The sequence below is a fragment of the Solanum lycopersicum genome, chromosome 3 (assembly GCF_036512215.1).
Source record: "Solanum lycopersicum chromosome 3, SLM_r2.1".
In the NCBI taxonomy this organism is placed as follows: domain Eukaryota; kingdom Viridiplantae; phylum Streptophyta; class Magnoliopsida; order Solanales; family Solanaceae; genus Solanum; species Solanum lycopersicum.
The window spans coordinates 63,314,510-63,335,869 of record NC_090802.1 but is presented as its reverse complement, the minus strand read 5'-3'; the positions used below and the strand labels follow the sequence as shown (position 1 = coordinate 63,335,869).

The window sequence follows — 21,360 nt, the reverse complement described above, 5'->3', positions numbered from 1 at the left end:
ACATGATGGTCCCAAAGGTAGTGTGAACACTTTAGCCTAATCTTTACGTGTCCCTACATTGAATGCAGCAATAGCAGAAAAATCAAAATTTCTTCAAGCAAGATTGCTGGAAGGTTTCATTGGCTGATACTGTAATTACAGCGAGTTGAATTTGAGCGGGTCAAAATGAGTTGAATTAATAGTTAAGCTTAGTTAATTTTACTTGACCTGAGCTAATTTTATAATTTCTATGTTTGTTTTATCATAATTTGCTTAAACTATCAAATTAAACTTTTATTTTCACAATTTTAACATAGCAATTATTTTTAAAAAGGCATGTGCTATCTCTTTCTTTATTGATTCACTTCTAATGGGAAAATGACTGTTTGCAAGTAATAAACCATCATCTAAGCCGTGACTGATGGAAGAAAATGAACCCTACAAAGAGAAATCCTCATTTGTGCATGTATTCAAAAAAGTTTGATCAAACTGATAGACTTTCTGGCCTATTCTTCAAAGGAAAACATAGTCTTTATTAGTTCACGGGTCCTCCATCTTTTGTCACTCTCAACTTCAACTACCATTCAATTCCCAACCAAATCACGTCCTTAAAAATTGGCAAACTCCCAACATCTTCAAAAATCACTAAACATATATTGAGACACCATGGACTGGTTTTCATGGCTCTCCAATAGTAGCCTTGACCCTTCTCTTCTTTATGATTATGCTATTACTTTTGCTCATAATCAACTTGATCAAGATGATATACAATATTTCAACCATGAATTTCTCCAAAGTATGGGAATTTCAATAGCTAAACATAGGCTAGAAATCCTCAAGCTTGCTACTAAGGAAAAGGGAAGAAGAAGCTCAAGAAAACACATCTTTTGGTTAGTTGTAGCTATCAGGCAAGCAAAACAACATTTTGCCAAAAGGTTTAGCACGTGGACTCGTCGGTCAGATTCAAGTGCCTTGCTACCTCTGAGAAATTACAGTTCAAGATGGAAAGCATCTATGTTGAAGAGGAACAAGAGGTTAACTGCAGCTAAACAAGAAAGGCCAGTAATGCAGAGTACTAATGCTACTACTAATCAAGGAAGGTTGATGATGCTCACAAATGGGAGTCCCAAACTCATGATAGATTCTTCTGATGCCTGGATTAGCAGCCCTTCAAGCTCCACTGCTGAGGATTTTCGCGATGATGAAGACATGGACGGTGTTGACGGTGGAAATTGGCCAACTGTTGCTATTGAAGAAATAAAGTGGGATGCAATGTTTCAAGACTTGAAACCTACCTGAGTTGATTGAACTCTCTCTCTCTAATTTATCCTCACGTTTTTATTTCCTCTAAAAAACTTGAACTTTCAAGTGCTTTTGGGAATTATTGCATTATATTTTTCTGAACTCATTGTCTATAAGCAACAGAGTGCAGCAGAGTTTTAACTTTTATCATAATGAACTTCATATCCAAGATGACTAATATGGTGGTAATTAAATATTAGCACATTTGTTTCCTTTCAGGCAGTTGACTAACAATGCAAATTTTTCGGTAAGTACACTTAGGCAATAATGAGCTGTGTGTTAGTGCAATCTATGGCTCTGTCTCTATCCCTCATTTATAAGGTGGAAAATGGAAGTTATAATTGTTAGTACCATTTTTTTTTTTTTGGTTTAACCATCTAGTATCTGAAGTCCACCGACCTGAGCCTGACTAATCATGATTCGAGCAGGATAGGCCCAATAAGGGGGTAAAGCGCTTCCTACAAAGATATTATCCATTCCCACCTCGATTACCACTTATTAGCACTGCTAAGCAGCTCTTACTGAGGATAAAAAGCTAATACTACTTCACTACATTTTCGGAATCAGCCAATAAATTCACTTCATGAAGAATAGAATTTTGCAGGCAATTTAATGCACTATTTATTTCCTGAAATGAAGCCTCAAGTTGTCCCCCAAAGATCATTACAGAATAAACACTACTAGGACATTTTACTGGGACATCAACCTTACTTTCAAACTTTGGTTTTACCCAGAGGAACATGATGGAAGCCACATTCAATGAGAGAACATTTCCAGTTATGTTCACAGTAGGAGACAACATTCCCTTGTCAGTTGGGAAATCCAATATGGATCATGAAAACAGGTAAAATTCTATGATATATATGCATATATATATATAGATGCAAAAGGTGATTACGCCAATTAGTGATCAGAAGCCTGAGCCAAACGGAAAGAACCTGCAGCATACAACATCTGGTAGACTGGTCTAATTCTGATAGTCAAGATCATGCTCAGGAATGCGCCAAAGGCAGAAACTCCTGCTAAAACCAGAAACGTGAGCCTGAAGCAATTTGGGCCCAGACAGTGTGATCCTTGTTGCTTTCCTGCCTCTGTGTCATAGACATAACCAGCCAATAGACCAGAAAACAGAAGTGCTCCTAAAGGATTGCCAAGTTGCATGAAGTTGAATATTATGCCAAAATGTTTCAAGCCAAAAAGCTCGGAGGAAGTAGGAATCATTACACCAAACTGAACACCGAAGCAAATCCCTAGTAATGCAGTCGCAGCATAGAGAGTACCACTCAGAGCTGAAGCATAAAGAAGGAATGTTATAATCATGAGGATTTGTGTTATCATCATCCAAAATGTCCGTGGTATTGTTTTTGACCTGCGATAGACATAATAGAAGTATAAAATTGTCGGTCACCACTAAGCCACACAGCGATCTGTCAATCTCTTATTGAAATTATTCTTGAACTTATGCATTTAAAGATTCAAGTGATGCATTATAAATTACAAGAATTAGGAGCTAGCAACCATGAAGATGGATAGATTTATAGCTAGTAATAGTATCAATAAGAAATGTCAAATATAGGAAAACATTTCAAGTTTCTTCTGAAACTGAAACCATTTGTCTCTTTCCCCCAGCCAATTGAGTGAGAGAAGGGATATACCAGATTATTACCTTACAAAGTGTTCTGAAACAACACCTGCCCCAAGACGGCCCAAGAAATTGCAAAAGCTGAACAAACTCAGTAATATCGTTGTGTCATTTACACCAAGTGCAACTCCAATCTGTGCTAAATTATTAAGAACCGTTACACCAGAGCCAACACCAAAGAAGTACGCAAACCACAGAAGCCAGAAGTCAGCTTTAATAATAGCTTCACGAAATTTGAAGTCTTCACCTCTTCTAGGTTTCCTTTTCTTCTTCACTGCACCCTCACCCACAGCCAACAGCATATCCACCTCAGAAATATCTTCACCTTCACGGAAGCTCCCAAGGTCTGCTTCTGATGAAATTGGAGTTAATAAGGACATCGTTTGGCTGAAACTGACTTCTTCTTCAGTCAAATCATTTGAGGAACCATCTAATTTTCCAGGTCTCTTATGACGAGAAGGAAAGATTGTCATCTTCAAGGGAATCGCTAAAGGAGACATCAATAAGATAACCATTACTCCAACAAGTATATAGGAGATGGAACTATTTAGAGATAGAATGTTCTTCAAAATTGTTGTAGTGAGAAGGTAAATTGCAAGCAAGAGACTTGCTGCTTGTGTGAAAAGAAAATGGATATGCTCAGAAGAATCTTCTCCAGAAGCTGGTGTGCAAGCCCGGATAAAGTACATCATGGCCAAACAGATGATCGGAATTCCCAATGTTAGAAACAGCAACAAATCTGAAGCTGAATCATTAAGAACCATAGCAAAGATCTCTGTGAAAACTGCAGCGCTCAGGCCAATATAGCCTTTCAGTATTCCAGCAACAGTGCCTCTACTGAGAGGGAAGTTCCTCATATTGGTGACAAGTACTGCTGTGCCCATCCATGCACTGCTGTTTGTCGCAACTACCAGTGCGAGCCAAAGCTGTCATTCGATCAGATATCAACAGAGAAATCTATGAGAACAAGTTGTGTCATTAAAAAACAAAACTTTCAAATTATGTCAATGGAAGTCATACCACAAATATTTAAAAGAAAACAAACAAAAGAAGTCACCATAATAAAGCAATGGCATTGCATTTTGATTGAATGAAGAACATGTAGTAACATCTCTCTCTTCTCAACATGTGGTCAAAGCCATTGAGTCAAACAAGGATTTGAATTTGATAGAGTGGTGACAAAATCACATACTTCTTCATCAAGTTCCCTATTGGAAGTACCAATTGAGAAACATCTTACAACAACTCCTGAGATGCAAACTTGCAACCGACTAATCTTGAAAATGATCTTAAGTCAGTTTGTGGCTAGATCAAAAGGTAGAACCAAGACACTAAAGAATAAAAACAGAACTTGAAGAAAAGGATTGCACTTAAGTACACATATAACATAAAACACTGGTGCTACTTTTTCTTTAAACAACTTCTAAATGAAATATTGACCAGAAATGATGCATACATGCAATACCTTCTGCAAAGGTACAGTCAGCTAAATTCTAGAAATCGTAATCTCACCAGGAAATGATCCTCTATAAAGATCTTTGCACTCATGTTCACAGATGTTAACCTCTTCAACGTTAGAATATCTAGAGTTCCAAAAGATTACTGAAGAATAACTAACAATAGCTAAATGACAAGCCTACAAGAAATGGTTGGCATTTCTCCAATTATTTCTCAACTGTCTATTCTGGTCCAAACAATGAAAAAGGATCTGATCCATGTCAAAGTTAAAGTTTACTGAACATGAACTCAAACAATAGGGATTAACAGAAGAATTCATGTCATGTACATTTACTCATCTCACAAGCCCTCACAATCAAAGTCATATGGTTTTGCGATTTAAAAGTACAATAGGAAAAGCTAAATGCATATTTCACATTCCAGTAATTAACGATACTATTTTTGTTTTCTTTTTACGAGTTGATTTAAGATACAAATGCTCAAAGAAATGAATTTGTGTCTACTCCAATGGCACATTTGAACATGCTAGCTGTTCAATCCCGTAACATAAAACTAGATATTCCGAGAGTAACATAAATAATATATTGAACCTACTATCCCCACTACCAGGATTCACAATAACTCAGTGTTTCTATAACAGAAAAATAGTTCATAATTTTACATCTTTAGAAGACTAAACCTGAAATCAATTAGAGTATAGCCTTTCTCCCATCCACCCCCAACTTAAAATCAATCATTAAATACAACAACAGCAACAAACCCATTGTAATAAAAGAGACAACAGATACTACAATAGGAGGAAGATCAGGCAAGGCAGAACTTAAAACTGTAAAATGAAAGAGAGGAAGCATAAGAAATCAAGAACTCACAACCCAGTAAGGCAAAGACAGCACAGTCTGGCTGACAGCAAGCCAAAGAACACCATAGCCAAAAAAAGAAAGACAGAGACCAAAAAGCAAAATAACCCAAGGTGGGAACTTGTTGCAAGCTATGCCTGGAAGAATCCCAACATTCTCCCCAATATCATTTGCCACTCCAATAATAGTCAGCTGCTGCTGACTAAAACCCAAAACTGATTTCAAAGCAGGAGAATAAAGGGGAAAAGTATAAGCTGAACCAGCTGCTATCTGTACCCAAACAGCAGCAGCAAGACCTACCCATGGTGGTCTGCTTCCTTCTTTTAGGACAGCCATTCTTGAAACAACAAAATTAGCACCCAAAACTTAAAAAGATCAAATTTTTTTGATTTCCCAACTAGGCAAAGGCGATGGTCATTAATGTAAGAACAACTTGAAATAGACCAACAGCTGAATGGACTGTGGTAGAGAACAACACAGTGTAACGTGGACAAATTCTCCAAATGGTCCATAAGTTGTACCTTGTATTAAAGTGTGATAGGACAAATGACTTAACACTACAAATATCAAATTCTCCCCTACAGCCTAAAAGATACTTTTTTTGATTTCATATCGAGGAAATAAATGCACAGAGCTTTACTATATGGATTTTTGATAATTTTTTAGCTTGGGAAAGTGCTCTTTAGACTTCAAATTCAGAAGAATACTACGTATATAAAGATTTGAATGGGAATAAGTTCCTCAAAATGATTTTTATATTATCACATCATTTTTTTTAAAACAAATTTCGTTTAAAGTCTATAGTATGAGGACAATAAGAAAAGTCAGCTTTTGTTGAAATAATTACTACTAATGCTATCAATAATTATAGTAATCGAACCACACGTCTTTTTCCAACTGAAAGGAACTTACTTACCTATAGACTTCATCATTTAAAAAGATTGTTTACATTAATGGTTAAATGGCTCTTAACTAATTTGAGCAGTAAAAAGTAAAATTTCCTTTTTATAAGTATTAGCTATCACCATTAGCATCCAAAGAGAGCAAAATATATCATAGTTGCAAAACATGTTACTATAATAATTTGATGGACTTGGGCCGGCCCAAATTATACAAACATATTCAAATGGGCTGTTTCTGGATCCATTTTGTCACACTCGCGAAAATAATCTCGATATGTTATTATTAACAGTACTCTGACGTTTATATTTTAATTTTTCGTAATAAAGATTCAAAGTGGGCAAAAGATGGTGCGTCTTGAGTTGTATTTTTAAATAGTCTGGTGAATATTTAAATAATGTATGAGAAGCTGTCATGTAGTATTGAGGAGCCTAGCATTTCTTGTATCACCTCCATCAAACACGCATAACCATCCACGTGCTTTCTTCAATACCCCAAATTTTTATTAATTTTCTATGCCAAAAATATCAACTACCATTTAGAATGGCAGTTGAAATATTCAATTTTTAGTCTCTTTCATTTTAAGACTTGCCAACGCTACCTTTGGTGTAAATTTGTTCCATAGAAATTAAACAAAAGAGAACCCACATCATGTTTTTGGCCAAGGGTCACTTTTCTCTTTCCATTCTGGCAAGTCATTTACACTTTTTCCATCATCTTCGTAGGGTCTCCATTTTTGGGGCTTATCATAGATTGCAATGTTTACTGTTTGAAAGTTCAAATTTTTTTCCCCGAGTCATAGATGAATTCGCCAAAGAAGTCACTGTCATGATCCGCAAGCCACATTCCAAAAGAAAAAATCAAGCCTGTAAAAGAACGCCAACAAGTACACAATATGTTAGCATCAATAGTTGTTGTGCTTTACAGACGAAAAAAAAATGAACTAACAATCAACTACCCAAAATAAGTAGATTCATGGCACCAAATCTACGCAGATGTACGTTCTAATGGAGTATGTAGAAAAATAAATCACAAATTTGAACAAACAAGGAAGAAAAACTGAGATTAATTTTGACGTACGTTCAGTTGATTATAGATCTTTAGATTATATTGTGATATATTGAAAAGATGTATATGACATGCTCCTGACTCTAAAGAACATTAAAAAAAAAAAGTACAAAATTTTTGGGGTTTGGGAGTTTTCGCCTGAAAACTACAAAAAACGGCATAAGGCCTTTTCCTGAGTCCATCCCCTTGTGTAACTCAGTGAGTTGATGCTAAATCAGGAACTGTACAATCAAAAAGATTTCACAAAACCCTCGTTAATTTTCGGCCTTGGACATCACGGAGAGCCGGCTAGGTCGCGGTTGAAAGTCGTCTCTTCGCCTGAGCTGATGAGAAGAAGGACGGATCAGAGCGGCTAGCGCTCTTTTAACCAGTTCACCTTCAACAGTTCCAATCCGTACGAGTGAGTTCGTCATCGCCGATCTCCGCATGTTCAGGTGATAACTAGATCGATAAGAGGAATTTGAATGACTCCGATTTTGGCTCATGTTTTTGTGAAGACTGCAACGGAATGAACCTGGATGCGTTGTAGGTGAGCACATGCATGTTTTCTTCTGATGAGACGGCAAGGGCCTGCTGGTTTGCTTTTGTTGATGAGGGTAAACTGAAATCGAACGGCCGGCAGAGGTGGAAAACCTTACATTTGGCGATGGGGAAACGGATCGGCGAAGATTCACCCGGGTTGGAGATGTGGATCGGGTCATGAAATCGGAATCGGAATCCCTGTTGGAGAAACTGGAAAAACTAGGTGAAGTTGAAGACATTGAGTATGAGCAGAACCGACCCGAAGGTGAAGTGGATCGTTGAAAATGGTGATGAAAACTTGAACCATGAGTTTTGCTTCTAGAAGACGAAGCCTCCATTTTTGTTTTAAAAAATGAGAAATGAAAAAAAAAAATTAGTATTCTGAATTTAGAAGAAATACCTTGAAAGTGCCGTTTTGCTCTCTATTTCGGCAAACCTAACAATAACGAAGGCGACGATTATATAGGAAAATGAAATCGATGGCAAGATGGTAATTTAATGAAATTCGAGGGGTCGTAAGGTAAACACTAGCACAGGGTGAATATGTTGGGGTGTGTGGGGGCTAGGGTTTTCCAATGGGTCCAACGGTAAATCACCCAAAAAGCTATGGGCTATGGGCTTCTTCGATGGCAACGCTCACGCGAAAAAAGGAGCAGTGATGATGACGCGCCTATTAATTGTGCATCGTGTGGTTCACTTTGTAATAAATGAAGGTGGGAATGGAAAAAGAAGTTGGGCGCCGAATCTGTGGTCATTTGTCTGTGAGATTTAAAGAGTGATTGACACGTACCCCTATGCCTTTGTTGCTGTCCCCAAATCAATGGAGGGAACTACAAGAATAATCCAACTATTGTGTCTTGACTTCTGGACTGACGATTTTGTCCCTTATGTCGGGCACCTATTTACCCCTTTAAACCCATGAGATTGAGGGGTTTCTTGGGAATAGAAAAGAGCAAATGCTATCCAGGTGTCCGTTATTTAATTTTAAATTGTACTCTTTCTTTTAAAAATGAAAAATCTAATTTGAATTGGAACGGAGTTTAAGAAAAGAAAATAAGATTTTTTGATCTTCTGATTTTAAATTAAAGTTATGTCAAATATATCAAAACGCTCTTTAATCTTATGATCTTAAACATGTCACGTAAGTTAAAATTAAAGTGTTACCAAAAAAGAAAAATGAACAATCTTTTTAAAACAAACTAAAAAAGAAATTGGATATTATTAAAACTTAAATCGTGATTAGCATATTAAATTTTATAACTTAAATAAATATGTATAATTGCTATTGCCAAAAGATTTTTGATTATACGTGTAAACTGAATAACATGGCTATAATGGATACGATCAATTATTCTTCTTCCTAAATGATACACAAATGTATATCACCAAATACGGATATATATATATATATATAATTGTGTAAGTAAATATACGTATTTTATATAGTGTCTTGTGTATATTATGTTATATAAAATATTTATATTTCGTATTTAATTTTATAAAAATTTAAATATCTATTGATATGCACCCAAAATTGAATGACATAATTATCAATAAAAACACATCTCGTTCCTTTTATTTTGTTTTAAACTACATATTGTCATTCACAAACTAGGAGGTCCATACCAGATGTGTTTCACGAGCCCAAAAGGATGTTACGTTTTAAATCAAGTTTTTCAACAAAAAAAAAAGAAAATCTAAGTAAGAAGTTAATTGATTTTTCTTTATTAAGTGAAGCACTACTAGTTACCCAAAAAAAAACTTGAACTAAACAAGTTTTGATTTTCTAAATTATAATTGTAAACAATTGGACTTATAACGAAGAGATTGAGACGTTTTTTGTTTCCCACAATAAGAGATTGCGTGATACATCGGATTGAAAAAGTTGATCAAATATAAAAGTGGGATATGATGTGTTTAGGCACCAAATGATTATAACAAAGAAACAAAGAATCTATGGTGGTTGAAGAGCGGTACCGTTGAACAAACGGTTATATTATTTTTTAAAAATAATTAAATTTAGATGTGAATCGTCTTGATTTTGTTTTTTCATATTTAAATAAAAATTTAAAATAATTAATTTTTATGATTATTAATGAAATTTTTCTGATTAAATAAAAAAGAATGCCGGCCTACATTACAAATGTTACGTGCTCTATGGCTTCATTGACTTGCGTGCCCAAGTCACGAAATATGAAATTGTTTTCGTGGCTTTCATTAAACGCAACTTTCCGTTTAGCTTTTATGATTAAACTCTCTTTTCGTGCTTCTTGTTTTATTAGGATCCGTCTGATCATGTAATATGATATCATGATATGGAAATTTGATACGAAATTATAAGATAAAATTAAAACTCTATTTAGATATGCGGATATGAAATTTTTGTATTGTATATTTTCTCATAAACATAATAATTCACAAATCGTAATAATCTCAATTATTTACTCAATCTTATCAAATAAATAATTATACGTCGCATAATAAATTATTACAAAGGTACTTGTTCTCCACTTAAGTAATTGTTTCATCTAACTTTAATTTAATAAAAAGAAATTTGAACATAAATTGTTGTGTACTAATTTTTAGAGATAATACATGTATTGGATCCTAAACTTGACTTCAAATTTTAACTTTGACCTCTAACTTTCATAATGCACAAACAGACATTTTAACTAGCCAAATTTTAAATAAATAAACACATGAGTCCTACATGACACAATACACGTAGGACAAAAAATGACATGTAGGACGAAACGTAGGACACATTTGTCTATGTGTTCAACTTTATACAAGTTTAAGTGTCTATTTGTGCACATCTAAAGTTGAAGGGCATAAATATAATTTGAAACCAAGTTAAAAGACATATTTATGTAATATGCCTATTTTTTAATATGATCCTCCCACATAGTACGAATAATTTCCTCAAGTTGATCTTGCATTTCTCTATCATGTGTCAGAGAAGCGAACCAACATTGTTACTTTGAGTCATTTGTTGGTCAATATCATGCAACTATATTTTCATCTTTATAGACCATAAATATTTCATCACTTTATCAGTCGGTTGTTGTGAGTTCAAGTGACTAAATCTTGGAGAGAATATTTTATTTCGGTGAGAATAATAAATTTTTAGAAGTAATAATGTGATGATAAATTTTATTTACATGTGAAATAAATGGTTAATAAATATAAATGTGGAATTGTTTTAACTATAAACTCGTGAATCGATTTTTTTATTAAAATATTTGAATCAAGATATGATATTCTCACGTGACTCCATATTATCATTTTGGAGAATATGAATCACATCTAATGATATAGAATCATGAGATGGAATCAACGTAAAATCACATGTCCAAATGTTGATTCCATCTCACGATACCATATGGTGATATGGTATCATATGGCCAAACGCCTACTTAATACTTTTGAATTCATATTACGTGAATTGTTGATTTTTTTTTGTAATTTAAAATAAAAATAAGTCTAAATAATTAAAAAATTTAGTCACAATTTGCTAAAAAAAAATTAAAAATTTATGATATTTTTATACTAAAATAAATTTAACTTTTCATTTTTAATTTAAAAATATTAAGAATGAAAGAATAAAAAAAATTAAAATATAATAACCTTCACACAAATTTTGGCCAATTCTTTTTTTCCTAAAATAAAGTATATGTCAACATCTCTCAAGCTCATTTAAATGGTGAGAGTTTCTAAAAGTTGTTTGACAATTGTTATAAAATTGAAAGTAAACTGGGTTCATTTTGAATTGGAATTCACTTGGAAAATGTCAAACCAAAATGAATATTAAAAATAACAAGCAATTAGAAGGAATTTATGTTCCAGATTTTTATAACTATCAAAACTAACAAGCAAATATTGTTATTCCAATTTGTATTTTTGAAAAACTATTTCATATATAATATTAGGTGATTTTTTTCGGAAGCATCCTCAAATGTGCTTATAAACGAGTTGATCCACTCAATTTAACCCACTTAGGACCGGTCTGGATTGAGTTTTAGTTTATGACTTATAAATCAAAAGTCATAACTTATTTTTGTTATTTTGGCTTTAAAATAAGTGGGTATAAGTACTTTTTAACTTTACTCAAACATTTAAAACTGCTTAAAAGTTATTTTGGCTTAAAAACACCTAAAATAAGTCAATTCAAACGGGCATTAATCTGAATAATTTTAATATATTGTTATTCAAGTTTTATGGCCACAAATTGAATTTCTGCTCAAGAAATTTAAAAAAAGAAAATGTTACAAATTAATAGATAAATACTAAAAGATATAAAATAGATAGTAATTCATATATTCAATATAAGAACATATATTATATCAATACAAATAAATAATTTAAAAACAGATTGAAATTGAAGATTAAATTAAACTCAGTTGAAAATCATCATAAAACATACTAAGATTTGAATGGGTCGAGATTGAACCCAACTCAAAATTATCTGCTCAAGCCTTAAAATTCTGATCAAATTAAACAAATTACCCGTAGTTAAGCTCATTTTTTGACACTCTACTAATACATAACGCATAATTTTACAGATATTTTAATTAATTAATCATTAGAAGAAAAATAATAGTAATTACGCGATAGAATAAAAACACTCTTTCTAATATTGCTGTGAATTTTTCAAATGCATTTGTGTTGTCATTTTCGCATTATATGACGACATTCAAGAAATAATTGTAAGATGGATTTTTCTTGTATAGACCATCTTGTAATTTAATCTATATAATTGCTTGCTCTAAAAAACTAGATTATCAACTCTACCTATCATGAGTAGTTGTCTTTAATAATTTAATCATATACTCCTTTTGTTCAATAAGATTTTATATCATTTTAAAGAAATTATAAATAAAATATAACTTTACTATATTTAATATTTGTTGTGTATATATATATATATATAATAGTTATTGAACTCCATTTGATTTCTTCATAAGTTTACTTGCTCATATTTTAAACTCCAAAATACACCCTACTATCAAATTTGTACTTTGTTTAATACAATTTTTTTAAAAAAATATAATCTTGACGTGTAGAATTAAAACACAAAATTAGTATGGTGATTTGCATAATATAGTTTAATATTGGTCAAATCCATTGGTGGCCCTCTAAAATTGGCATCAAGTTTCACATAGGCATCTCAACTAGACGATGTTCATTTTAGACACTTTAACTAGGATCATATTATGTCATTTTGACACTTTTTGCTGAGCGCGTGAAAGACATAATTTTATGGTTTTTAGACTTTTTTATTTCTTTTTCGGCCTTCACTCTCCTTCCCACACTTCCTCCACCATATACCACCACCTTCTCACCACTGTATATTCAACTTTCTCCTCTCTTTGTCATTTCTTGATGTGAAAAATTAAATTAATTATATATATCGACAAAAATAATTTCAGAAAGGACCAAAAAATATGTTTAGAGCATATATCTTCTTCATGATATCAAATTTTTTCGCCTAATTTTTTTCATAGTTTCATTCCGGAAAGTTTACCGAATCATTCAAATGTTTGTTAATCTATTTTCACCTCTCTTTTTGAGTTAATTTTTTTCAGATTCAATTTTTGAAATACTAATTTTCGACTTTTGAAAGCTTTTACCTTTTTTCTATTTTGATGAACCTATTTCAAGTAACATAAATAGATCTGATTTTATCATGGATAAATTTTTTTTGAAATACTTTAAAACTTTCAAAACGAGCAATTCCAATGTGAAGGTGATTGAAGAAAAACCAAGAAGAAGATGAATTTGAAGGACAGAGAAGATGGTACTAGTGTGATAGTTTTTAGATTATGAGTATTTGCTTATGATCCAAATTGGTTATATAGATTTAAAGAAAATGATGAATGTTGTGATAATCTTCAAACTTGATGAAGAAGACATCATAATAATAGTGGTTAGAGGAGGAGGAGATGTGGAAATGGTGGAGGAGAAAAATAAAGGTGTTGTAGATTTTATTCTTTTCCTTTTTCTCTTTATTGAAAGGTAATTTTTAAAGTAATTAATTAATTAAATAGTTTTAAAATGGGTTTTTATTCTCAATATATTTTTAAATATCTTTTTAATATATATGCCACATGTCATTATTTAATTCGGTACTTTGACATATTATCGGCGAGTGTAATATACACACCTTATATATTTGGTTGATTGTCAATAACGTTTCAATATGACTCAGTGTTTCCCTACTTAAGGTGTTTAAAATGAATAAGATCTATTTGAGATGTCCAAGTGAAAATTGATACCGATTTTAGATGGCTAGAGTTATTGGATAAGAAGTTGCTGTCAGTTGATACCTTTTTTTCTCTTTTAACTTTGGAAAAAAACTTCCAAAATCTTTTCCTAAATTATCCTGAACACTGGCTCTTTTTTTTTTTGTGGGGTACAATATAAAGTGCTTATCTTTTATATATATATATACTTTTATATATATATATATATGTATATATTTATATTTAGGCTTATCCAATTAAGATTTTTTTATAATGATGTGGGGTTTGATTTCAAGCACTACAACTGCAACTTACATTAAATTTTTATCTTTAATTTAGGCTTTAAGTGTAGGGGACACCATACTAGCTAGAATTGGACATTTTTAATTTGTTATTTTTTATGCCATGCATAAGTAAAGTCCAAAATCATTCAAAGTATTTTATTAGTAACACTATAATTAATAAAGAAATTGCGTATTATCGTTAAATCAAATTATACAAATTATAAATTTATATAATTACAAAATCAAATAGTAAAATTTTGAAAAACTAAAGCTACATATTGTAAATAATTAAAACTATATATATATATATATATATATATATTACGTAATATACTCAAGAAAATCACATGCTGTTTTAGCTTCTCGTATGCTAAGTAGTTAGGAAGTCCTAATCACCTTATTACAACGCACTAATTGTTTAATTTGATATCTTATTTGTTAAGGTAACTAGTACACCTCAAAACAAAGGACAATTTGATGAAAAATCCAACGAAATGAATTTGAAATTTGAAATTAGCTTAATTAAAATTTTCTTAATCGACATACTTTTTATAATTACAAAATTTATTATGACATATTTAAAATTACATATGAGTTTCAAACATTTTATAGTCACATAAATATTATGATATGTTTATGAGCATCCATTTTAATTTTTTTCCCCCCCAAATTCTATACATAGTAAAAAAAGGTTCACCTAAATTAAAACGTACAAAAACTATTTAGTAGTTAGTAGCATAAAAGATGCATTTTAAAAAATATTATTTTACCGCATCATATATATTTATTATGAGGCTGATTCATAAATTATATTTTACGAGTTCAATTTTGTCATTGAATTCGTTTTATTTTAAAAGTTATTAACTCATATTTAATTTTAAATATTTTTTTATAAATAACCTTATCTTTTACGTTAAAAATATTGAGTTCAGATGAACCCAATATAGCTACATACCGTGATTACATATTTCAAATAAAATTAACATGATAGAATAACTTAATTAACACTTTTCTCGTATGAGTTTTAATTAGGACCACGTTATTATAGATAAGAAATGGAAAAGGCTAAAAGCGAATTAGTCAATAATAATGAGATATATTAAAATTATGTCGTTTAATTAAGCTATTTAACCTAATAAAGTAAAAAATAAAAAAGAAGATATTTTGACGTCCTCTTCACGATCCAATTTGAAATGAGTGCTACCAAATATCTTGTACTAATAAAGTATTAATAATAATATTCTTTCAATTTCAACTTAGTAGGTCCCTAATTATGTAAAAATTAGGCATGAGCTACACTTAAACATGAAGAGTGGCAATGTAAATTATTATTCTAACAGTAATAGGCACCAACTAACAGTTTTCCCTATACAAAATACCTTAAATTATGGCACCACATTATAATGCTCCTAATCCAAAATGATAATAATAATTTTAGGCAATCATTGATCTTTTCCATTTACTTAATTAGTTTCTTCCCACCTAGCTAAATTTTAAAGCATAGATCCTTAAAATCCAAATACATTTTCTTTATTTCATAATTTATGTGACATTATTTTTAGTCTGAAATTCAATTTGATAAAAACGCGAGGGACATAATAAAAACACACAATTTGATATACATGTCCTGTATACACAACAATCCTAGATTGAATAGTGTATGAACAACATCTAACAATCCCTACAAGTCCCTAATCGACTTGTATTGTAATAAACAAACGTTAATATTAGAAACCATATAACATACTATATATACCTAAGAAAATATATGAACGTTTTGTCGATAACTACGAGGTCCAAAATTATTTGAAAACTCAACCATGGCTTTTCCCTGCTAAAGATTCTTGACCAGATGTAGCATCAACAAGTTTGGTATACTTACGGTGACGTCTCTCTCTTGCGTATAGTACCCAACAAACGAGTGAGAGCATTACTGATACTGAGACCAGAGCTAAACCGATGTAGATCCACTTGCTGTATCGACTCAAATCAGGACAATGTTCGTCATGAATGACAGTGAAGGTATCTCGGAGGAAAGTACAGTCGAGTAGTTCCTTAAGGAATGGCCCAGAATGATACAGGCCGTTGCTAACGTTGACTACAGCAGTCATTTGGTCGTACATAGAAGGGGTTAGACGGCCCACAGTGGAGCACACATTACTCGCTGAAACCTCACAAACGTAATTCTTCCAAACCTGCATTAATACAATGGAAGTTACTGAATACAGTTTGTAACAAATATCTCAAAACACGTTGCGTTGTTTCCTCAATGCGAACTGTGATATTAGATTTTCGAAACATGGACATGGTGTTCTCCCTAGAATTCTATCTTCACTGTTTATTTTTCTTAGAGTGAAAAAAGTTCACATACCTGTGTGGCATTGCTAAGTTCCACTTCACCACTTGCACATTTTCGGTCTGTCTTATCTGAATTAAACGGATTACAGAGATTAGGGACCAGTGGACCAGATTGGTTGTAAGAAACACCGGGAGGCAGATTGATGTTTGAAACATTGGTGATGATAGTGTTAGTGACTCCAACCAATTGGTAGGTGACCTCTTTGCTCTGAGACAAGGTTTCTTGGGCAGTAGCAGTGTCCACACAAGGGATTATCTTATCAAGGGCTGTATGAGCCGATGGGTTTTTTACCCAATCATCCATGGCCACACATGTGTCTCCCGTTGCACTTAAGATACACAAAACTATCGTTAGAAATTTTGGAAGTATATATTGAACAAAGTCACAAACAAAAATAGAAGCTAACAGTACTAAAAATTAAGTTTGTACTTTGAAGAATTATGAACCTTTCAAGAGCACAAGTAAGAATGCTTTGTTCTGGTAAAAAATGTTCCAACAGAAAAGATGTATTCTTGTCTATGTTGCTCGGACACTTGATAAATATTGTCAGGTGTATGTCAGATTATCCGAAAAGGTATGCATTTTTGGAGAGTCCAAGCAACACTAAAAATTTCCATATATGTTGAAGACAATACTACATAAGGAGGTTTCAGAATATCTAGTACAGGCAGCGTAACAGCTGTATTGATTTGATGTGCGAAAGGGGTATAATTTTTCCTCGTTTTATTAGTCTTCTCTATCTTTTTATTTTGTTCTGGAAGGTTGACATGGATGGGTTCGAACATAAGAGATGTAGAAGCATGGTAGGACAGATAACGGTACAACTCAATATAACTTACTTGTGAAGAACAAGAAATGCACCACATAAGATAAATGTGACTGCAACAAGGATCCACCCTATAATGACTAGACTGCAAAATAACAAAAGTGCTTTAGACTTCAAAAAGTATATAATCAATTCCTTGTTATCAGAGAAGTATTTGTTCTAGTAATAACACTTACATGTATACAATAAACTGCAGACCAAGTATAGATAACACTGCAGCAAATTGTCAACAAGATAATTGTCAGTCAATATGTACAACAGAGTATTAACTTTGAAAGAGCATAGAACGTACAGAAACCAAGAGCAGCCAAGCCAAGCATTACAGCAGCAACAATGATGAGAATTCGCCTCCTGCAATGCATAACAGCATGGAAATTGGTTAAACATCACAAGTTCACTGTAGTTCACAGAGATTAACCAAGAAGTGCTTACACCAAGTCTAAGACAACCATAATATCCTTCTTGTTCTTCTCAGTTTCCGTTTCAAGAGTTTCAGCAGCCGAGCTGATCTTGGTGTCAACCTTGTCAATGTTGTTTTGAACATTTTGAGGTAGAAAAATTTGACTAATTCCAGTATGCTTGGCAACAGCCAGAATTTTTGACACATTCCTTAAATTGTCAACCGTTGATCCTGCTTGTTGCACAACATAATCCAATGTATCTTTTGTACCGTCATGAAATTTCCCTTGTCCAGTATACAGAAAGATAGAACCAATTCTGATATACCAATGCAGACATTAGTGATAAATCCATACAATGAATCGATTTGTAATGAAAAAGAGATGATGGAGAGAGAAAGAGGAAGAGAGCGAGAGAATGATTACATTGCAGCAATGGTGAACGCGGAGAGAAAAATAAGCGAAAGTGCATAAGCAGCTCGAGAATAACCATAACGTCCTCTCCGGCAGCAACAACAACAGATACAAACTAGGAACAAGGAAATGCCACAAGCAAAAAACCAGAATAGAGCAATGATGAAAAGAGGGGCACCAGTATAAGCAACTGACTGTATCAAGAAAAGTTTTTATCAGATAGTCACTAGGTCGTCAAGTCTATAAGCAAAAAATATTGAAGAGATGACTGAAAACATGGCATATTGGCATCTATGATGACAACCAGAAAACACATCAAAGACCATCCTGAGAAATTCTACCAATTTTGTTTGAATGAAGTTAACAAGCAAATTGAGCCTGGAAACAAATCTAAGAAAGTGAAACCGTAATGGCCTTAGAATGAGAAATTCATCTCTAAGTGAAATCCATTTCTAAGAGTAAAGAGTAAAATAAGACTCCAATAAAATCCAGCTGTGATTGTAATTTGTTAAGTCAAGAATCCAGCATATGCCAGTCTCTAAAGAATTTAAGAGTAAAACTGCATGACAAGGTATAAAAATGTTATAATTACAGGAATTGTTGGGGTCATATTCTCTCTCTCGCTCATTCATTTCTATCAGAATTAGAACTCTTCCCCATATGGAGATGCATAATCACATTTGCCAATTGCCAACACATATGAACAATCACTGAAACACCCAAAACAATGCTAAAAAGAACCATAAGAACAATCAAATGTGAAGATTTAAATAATAACCAAATTCTCAACAGAACGAATAAATGAGATTAAGGGCTGAAAAGAAATCTTACAGCCCAATAATGATCGTTACTGATGTTCCATCCACCAGTATAGTAACTCCGATCCTCAAGTGGATCTCTTCTATGGGTTCTTTCAGCAGCCAGTACCAGAGATGAGTTACCAGTAGCACTGTTCTCAGCCAGAAACCTTTTACTTACTGATGTAACCACGCCATGTGTTGGCTCACTCACAACATCTACTCACAAGAAAAAGTGGGGAAAACAAGAATAATCCTAGGTAATTAGCACCCCATTTAGGAAAAGATGACAAGTTAAACACGAAACCCAGAATAACCCAAGGTAATTAGCAAACTCATTTAGTAAAAAATCACAACTTTAAGAAGAAAAACAGAATGATCTTAGGTAATTAGCAACCCTATTTAGTAAAAAGATAACAACTTCCTGGCAAAACAAGAATTAATGTACGGTAATTAACGACCCATTCAGTAAAAGATTACAACTTTAAGGGAAAATCAAGAAGAACCCTAGCTAATTAGCAACTCTAATTTAGCAAAGAAGATGACAACTTCAGGGGGAAAAACAAAAATAATCCTCGGCAATTAGCAACCCCATTTAGTAAAACATTACAACTTTTAGGGCCATACAAGACTAATCCTAGATATTAACACCCTATTTAGTAAAAGATTACAACTTTAAGAAAAAACAAGAACAATCCTAAGTATTAGCAACCCCATTAAGCAAAAGATTACAACTTTAAGGCAAAAACACAAGAACAATCCTAGGTAATCAGCACCCCATTAAGCAAAGGATTACAACTTTAAGGCAAAAAACAAGAACAATCCTAGGTAATCAACACCCCATTTAGTAAAAGATTACATCTTTTAAGGTAAAAACAAAAACAATCCTAGATAATTAGAGACCAATTTAGCAAAAAGATTACAACTTTAAGGAAAAAAAAAACAATGGCTTACCATCAACCAGAGCATTTGAAAGTGATAGTGCAGATACTAAGAGCAAGGAAAATGCAACAGTAAGGGGAATTGAGTTAACTTTTGTGTAGGACATGACTGTCTTAATTTTTGTGGGAGTAGCAAGTTTTCAACTTTAGAGAATTCTTGTTGGGGTTTTGAGTTTTTTGTGTGGTTATCCACCAAACAAATATCCAGTTGTACAAGAAGGTGGTTTTTAGGGAAGGAAGCTGAACGGGTAATCATACACCTTGTCTTCTTTCTTGGTTTATAGCATATAGTTTATATATTATAGTAATAAGACATTAATTTTTATACTAAAAAACATAGTGCAAACTGCAAAGACGTGTGAGAAGAGAAGCATGGTGGTGGACTTGTTCGATTCGGTATTTTGGTTTGTTTTAAAACGACAGTTGTCTATGCATATATAAACACTCCATTTCAATTTGACGTGTTTCCAGGTAAATTTCAAATTTAGTACAATAATAATAATAATGGGATTCAACACTGACCATGAGATAGAAAGCCCAAAAAGCATTAATTGGGAATAAGTTTTTCTTTAAAAAAAAAATAAATTGAAACTTGTGATCCAAAAAAAATAAATTTTTTTGGTCGAAAAATATTGTTACAATAATATATTGCACATTATATTATTTTATCTTTTTGAACGCTTTAACTTGAATATTTTTTATTTAAAAATGAAAAAAAATATTACAAATTTTTTAAATTTTTGGTCAAATTTTTTGGCCATTTGACATCATCCTTAATTATAATATAAAGGATATTATTTTCTTAAAATAGAGAAAATTAAAAGTGTCACATAAATTATAATTAACACAAAGCTCCATAACTATTTTGAATAATTTTGTTCTAAACTAGATAAACTCTATTTTATACGTATGATTTGTTTCTGTTTTAAGAAACTACTTTACTAATGCTACTCCTAGTCATAAACCTAATGTTATTGACATGAAGAATTTTAATTTAATTAACTGAGTAATAATTTAAGTGGAGTAGGTTACAAGTAACTGTCTAGCTAAAGTGAGATTTATAATTAACTTTGGAAAAAATAGAAGATATGCTTAAGTACACTAAGAAAGTCATTATTAAAATTTGTTGACCTATAAAACTCAAGACGTATATGTATCAATATAATATATTTCACCCAAGTCGTGATTTAAATTTTGATATTACGTTTGATTTTAAAATATTGAAAAAATCTAGATTTTCAATTTCATAAAATATTTATTTTTCACTCATAATAATTAAGTAAATAACTTCAAATTATATTCATAATAAATATATGTTTTCTTGTAAGAGTATTTTTTATTTTATTTTTAAAAAAATTATATTCTGATATC

At 32.3% G+C, this 21,360-nt stretch overlaps 4 protein-coding genes across 4 annotated transcripts; 1 reads left to right on the top strand and 3 right to left on the bottom strand.

The window, feature by feature from the left end:
* Positions 1 to 471: 471 nt before the first annotated feature.
* Positions 472 to 1,455, top strand: LOC101263007 (uncharacterized). Its single transcript, XM_004235864.5, has one exon. It carries the CDS (start codon positions 646 to 648, stop codon positions 1,276 to 1,278), a length of 633 nt encoding a protein of 210 aa, XP_004235912.1. The 5' UTR covers positions 472 to 645; the 3' UTR covers positions 1,279 to 1,455.
* Positions 1,456 to 1,877: 422 nt separating this feature from the next.
* On the bottom strand, positions 1,878 to 6,054 carry LOC101263299 (protein NUCLEAR FUSION DEFECTIVE 4). Its single transcript, XM_004235865.4, has 3 exons — positions 5,251 to 6,054; positions 2,948 to 3,849; positions 1,878 to 2,650 (listed from the first exon to the last, which is right to left on the bottom strand). Exons 1-3 carry the CDS (start codon positions 5,572 to 5,574, stop codon positions 2,185 to 2,187), a joined length of 1,692 nt encoding a protein of 563 aa, XP_004235913.1. The 5' UTR covers positions 5,575 to 6,054; the 3' UTR covers positions 1,878 to 2,184.
* Positions 6,055 to 7,224: 1,170 nt separating this feature from the next.
* On the bottom strand, positions 7,225 to 8,151 carry LOC101263595 (uncharacterized). Its single transcript, XM_019213131.3, has one exon. The coding sequence runs from the start codon at positions 8,064 to 8,066 to the stop codon at positions 7,461 to 7,463; it is 606 nt and encodes a 201-aa protein (XP_019068676.1). The 5' UTR covers positions 8,067 to 8,151; the 3' UTR covers positions 7,225 to 7,460.
* A 7,699-nt stretch (positions 8,152 to 15,850) lies between these two features.
* LOC101263891 (uncharacterized) lies at positions 15,851 to 20,489 on the bottom strand. Its single transcript, XM_004235867.5, has 9 exons — positions 20,003 to 20,489; positions 19,083 to 19,267; positions 18,264 to 18,445; positions 17,872 to 18,156; positions 17,732 to 17,790; positions 17,616 to 17,652; positions 17,453 to 17,524; positions 16,626 to 16,941; positions 15,851 to 16,449 (listed from the first exon to the last, which is right to left on the bottom strand). Exons 1-9 carry the CDS (start codon positions 20,094 to 20,096, stop codon positions 16,069 to 16,071), a joined length of 1,611 nt encoding a protein of 536 aa, XP_004235915.1. The 5' UTR covers positions 20,097 to 20,489; the 3' UTR covers positions 15,851 to 16,068.
* Positions 20,490 to 21,360: the final 871 nt, after the last annotated feature.

What these genes read in the sequence shown, in the direction of transcription:
- LOC101263595 (XM_019213131.3), bottom strand. Translation starts at nt 8,066, where the DNA reads ATGGAGGCTTCGTCTTCTAGAAGCAAAACTCATGGTTCAAGTTTTCAT.
- LOC101263299 (XM_004235865.4), bottom strand. Translation starts at nt 5,574, where the DNA reads ATGGCTGTCCTAAAAGAAGGAAGCAGACCACCATGGGTAGGTCTTGCT. An exon ending in TGTCTTTGCCTTACTGGGTT is followed by an intron (nt 3,850 to 5,250) that starts GTGAGTTCTTGA and finishes ATCGAATGACAG; the next exon opens with CTTTGGCTCGCACTGGTAGT. An exon ending in GTTTCAGAACACTTTGTAAG is followed by an intron (nt 2,651 to 2,947) that starts GTAATAATCTGG and finishes TGTCTATCGCAG; the next exon opens with GTCAAAAACAATACCACGGA.
- LOC101263891 (XM_004235867.5), bottom strand. Translation starts at nt 20,096, where the DNA reads ATGTCCTACACAAAAGTTAACTCAATTCCCCTTACTGTTGCATTTTCC. An exon ending in GTAACGATCATTATTGGGCT is followed by an intron (nt 18,446 to 19,082) that starts GTAAGATTTCTT and finishes TTCTTGATACAG; the next exon opens with TCAGTTGCTTATACTGGTGC. An exon ending in AACTTAGCAATGCCACACAG is followed by an intron (nt 16,450 to 16,625) that starts GTATGTGAACTT and finishes GTATTAATGCAG; the next exon opens with GTTTGGAAGAATTACGTTTG.
- LOC101263007 (XM_004235864.5), top strand. Translation starts at nt 646, where the DNA reads ATGGACTGGTTTTCATGGCTCTCCAATAGTAGCCTTGACCCTTCTCTT.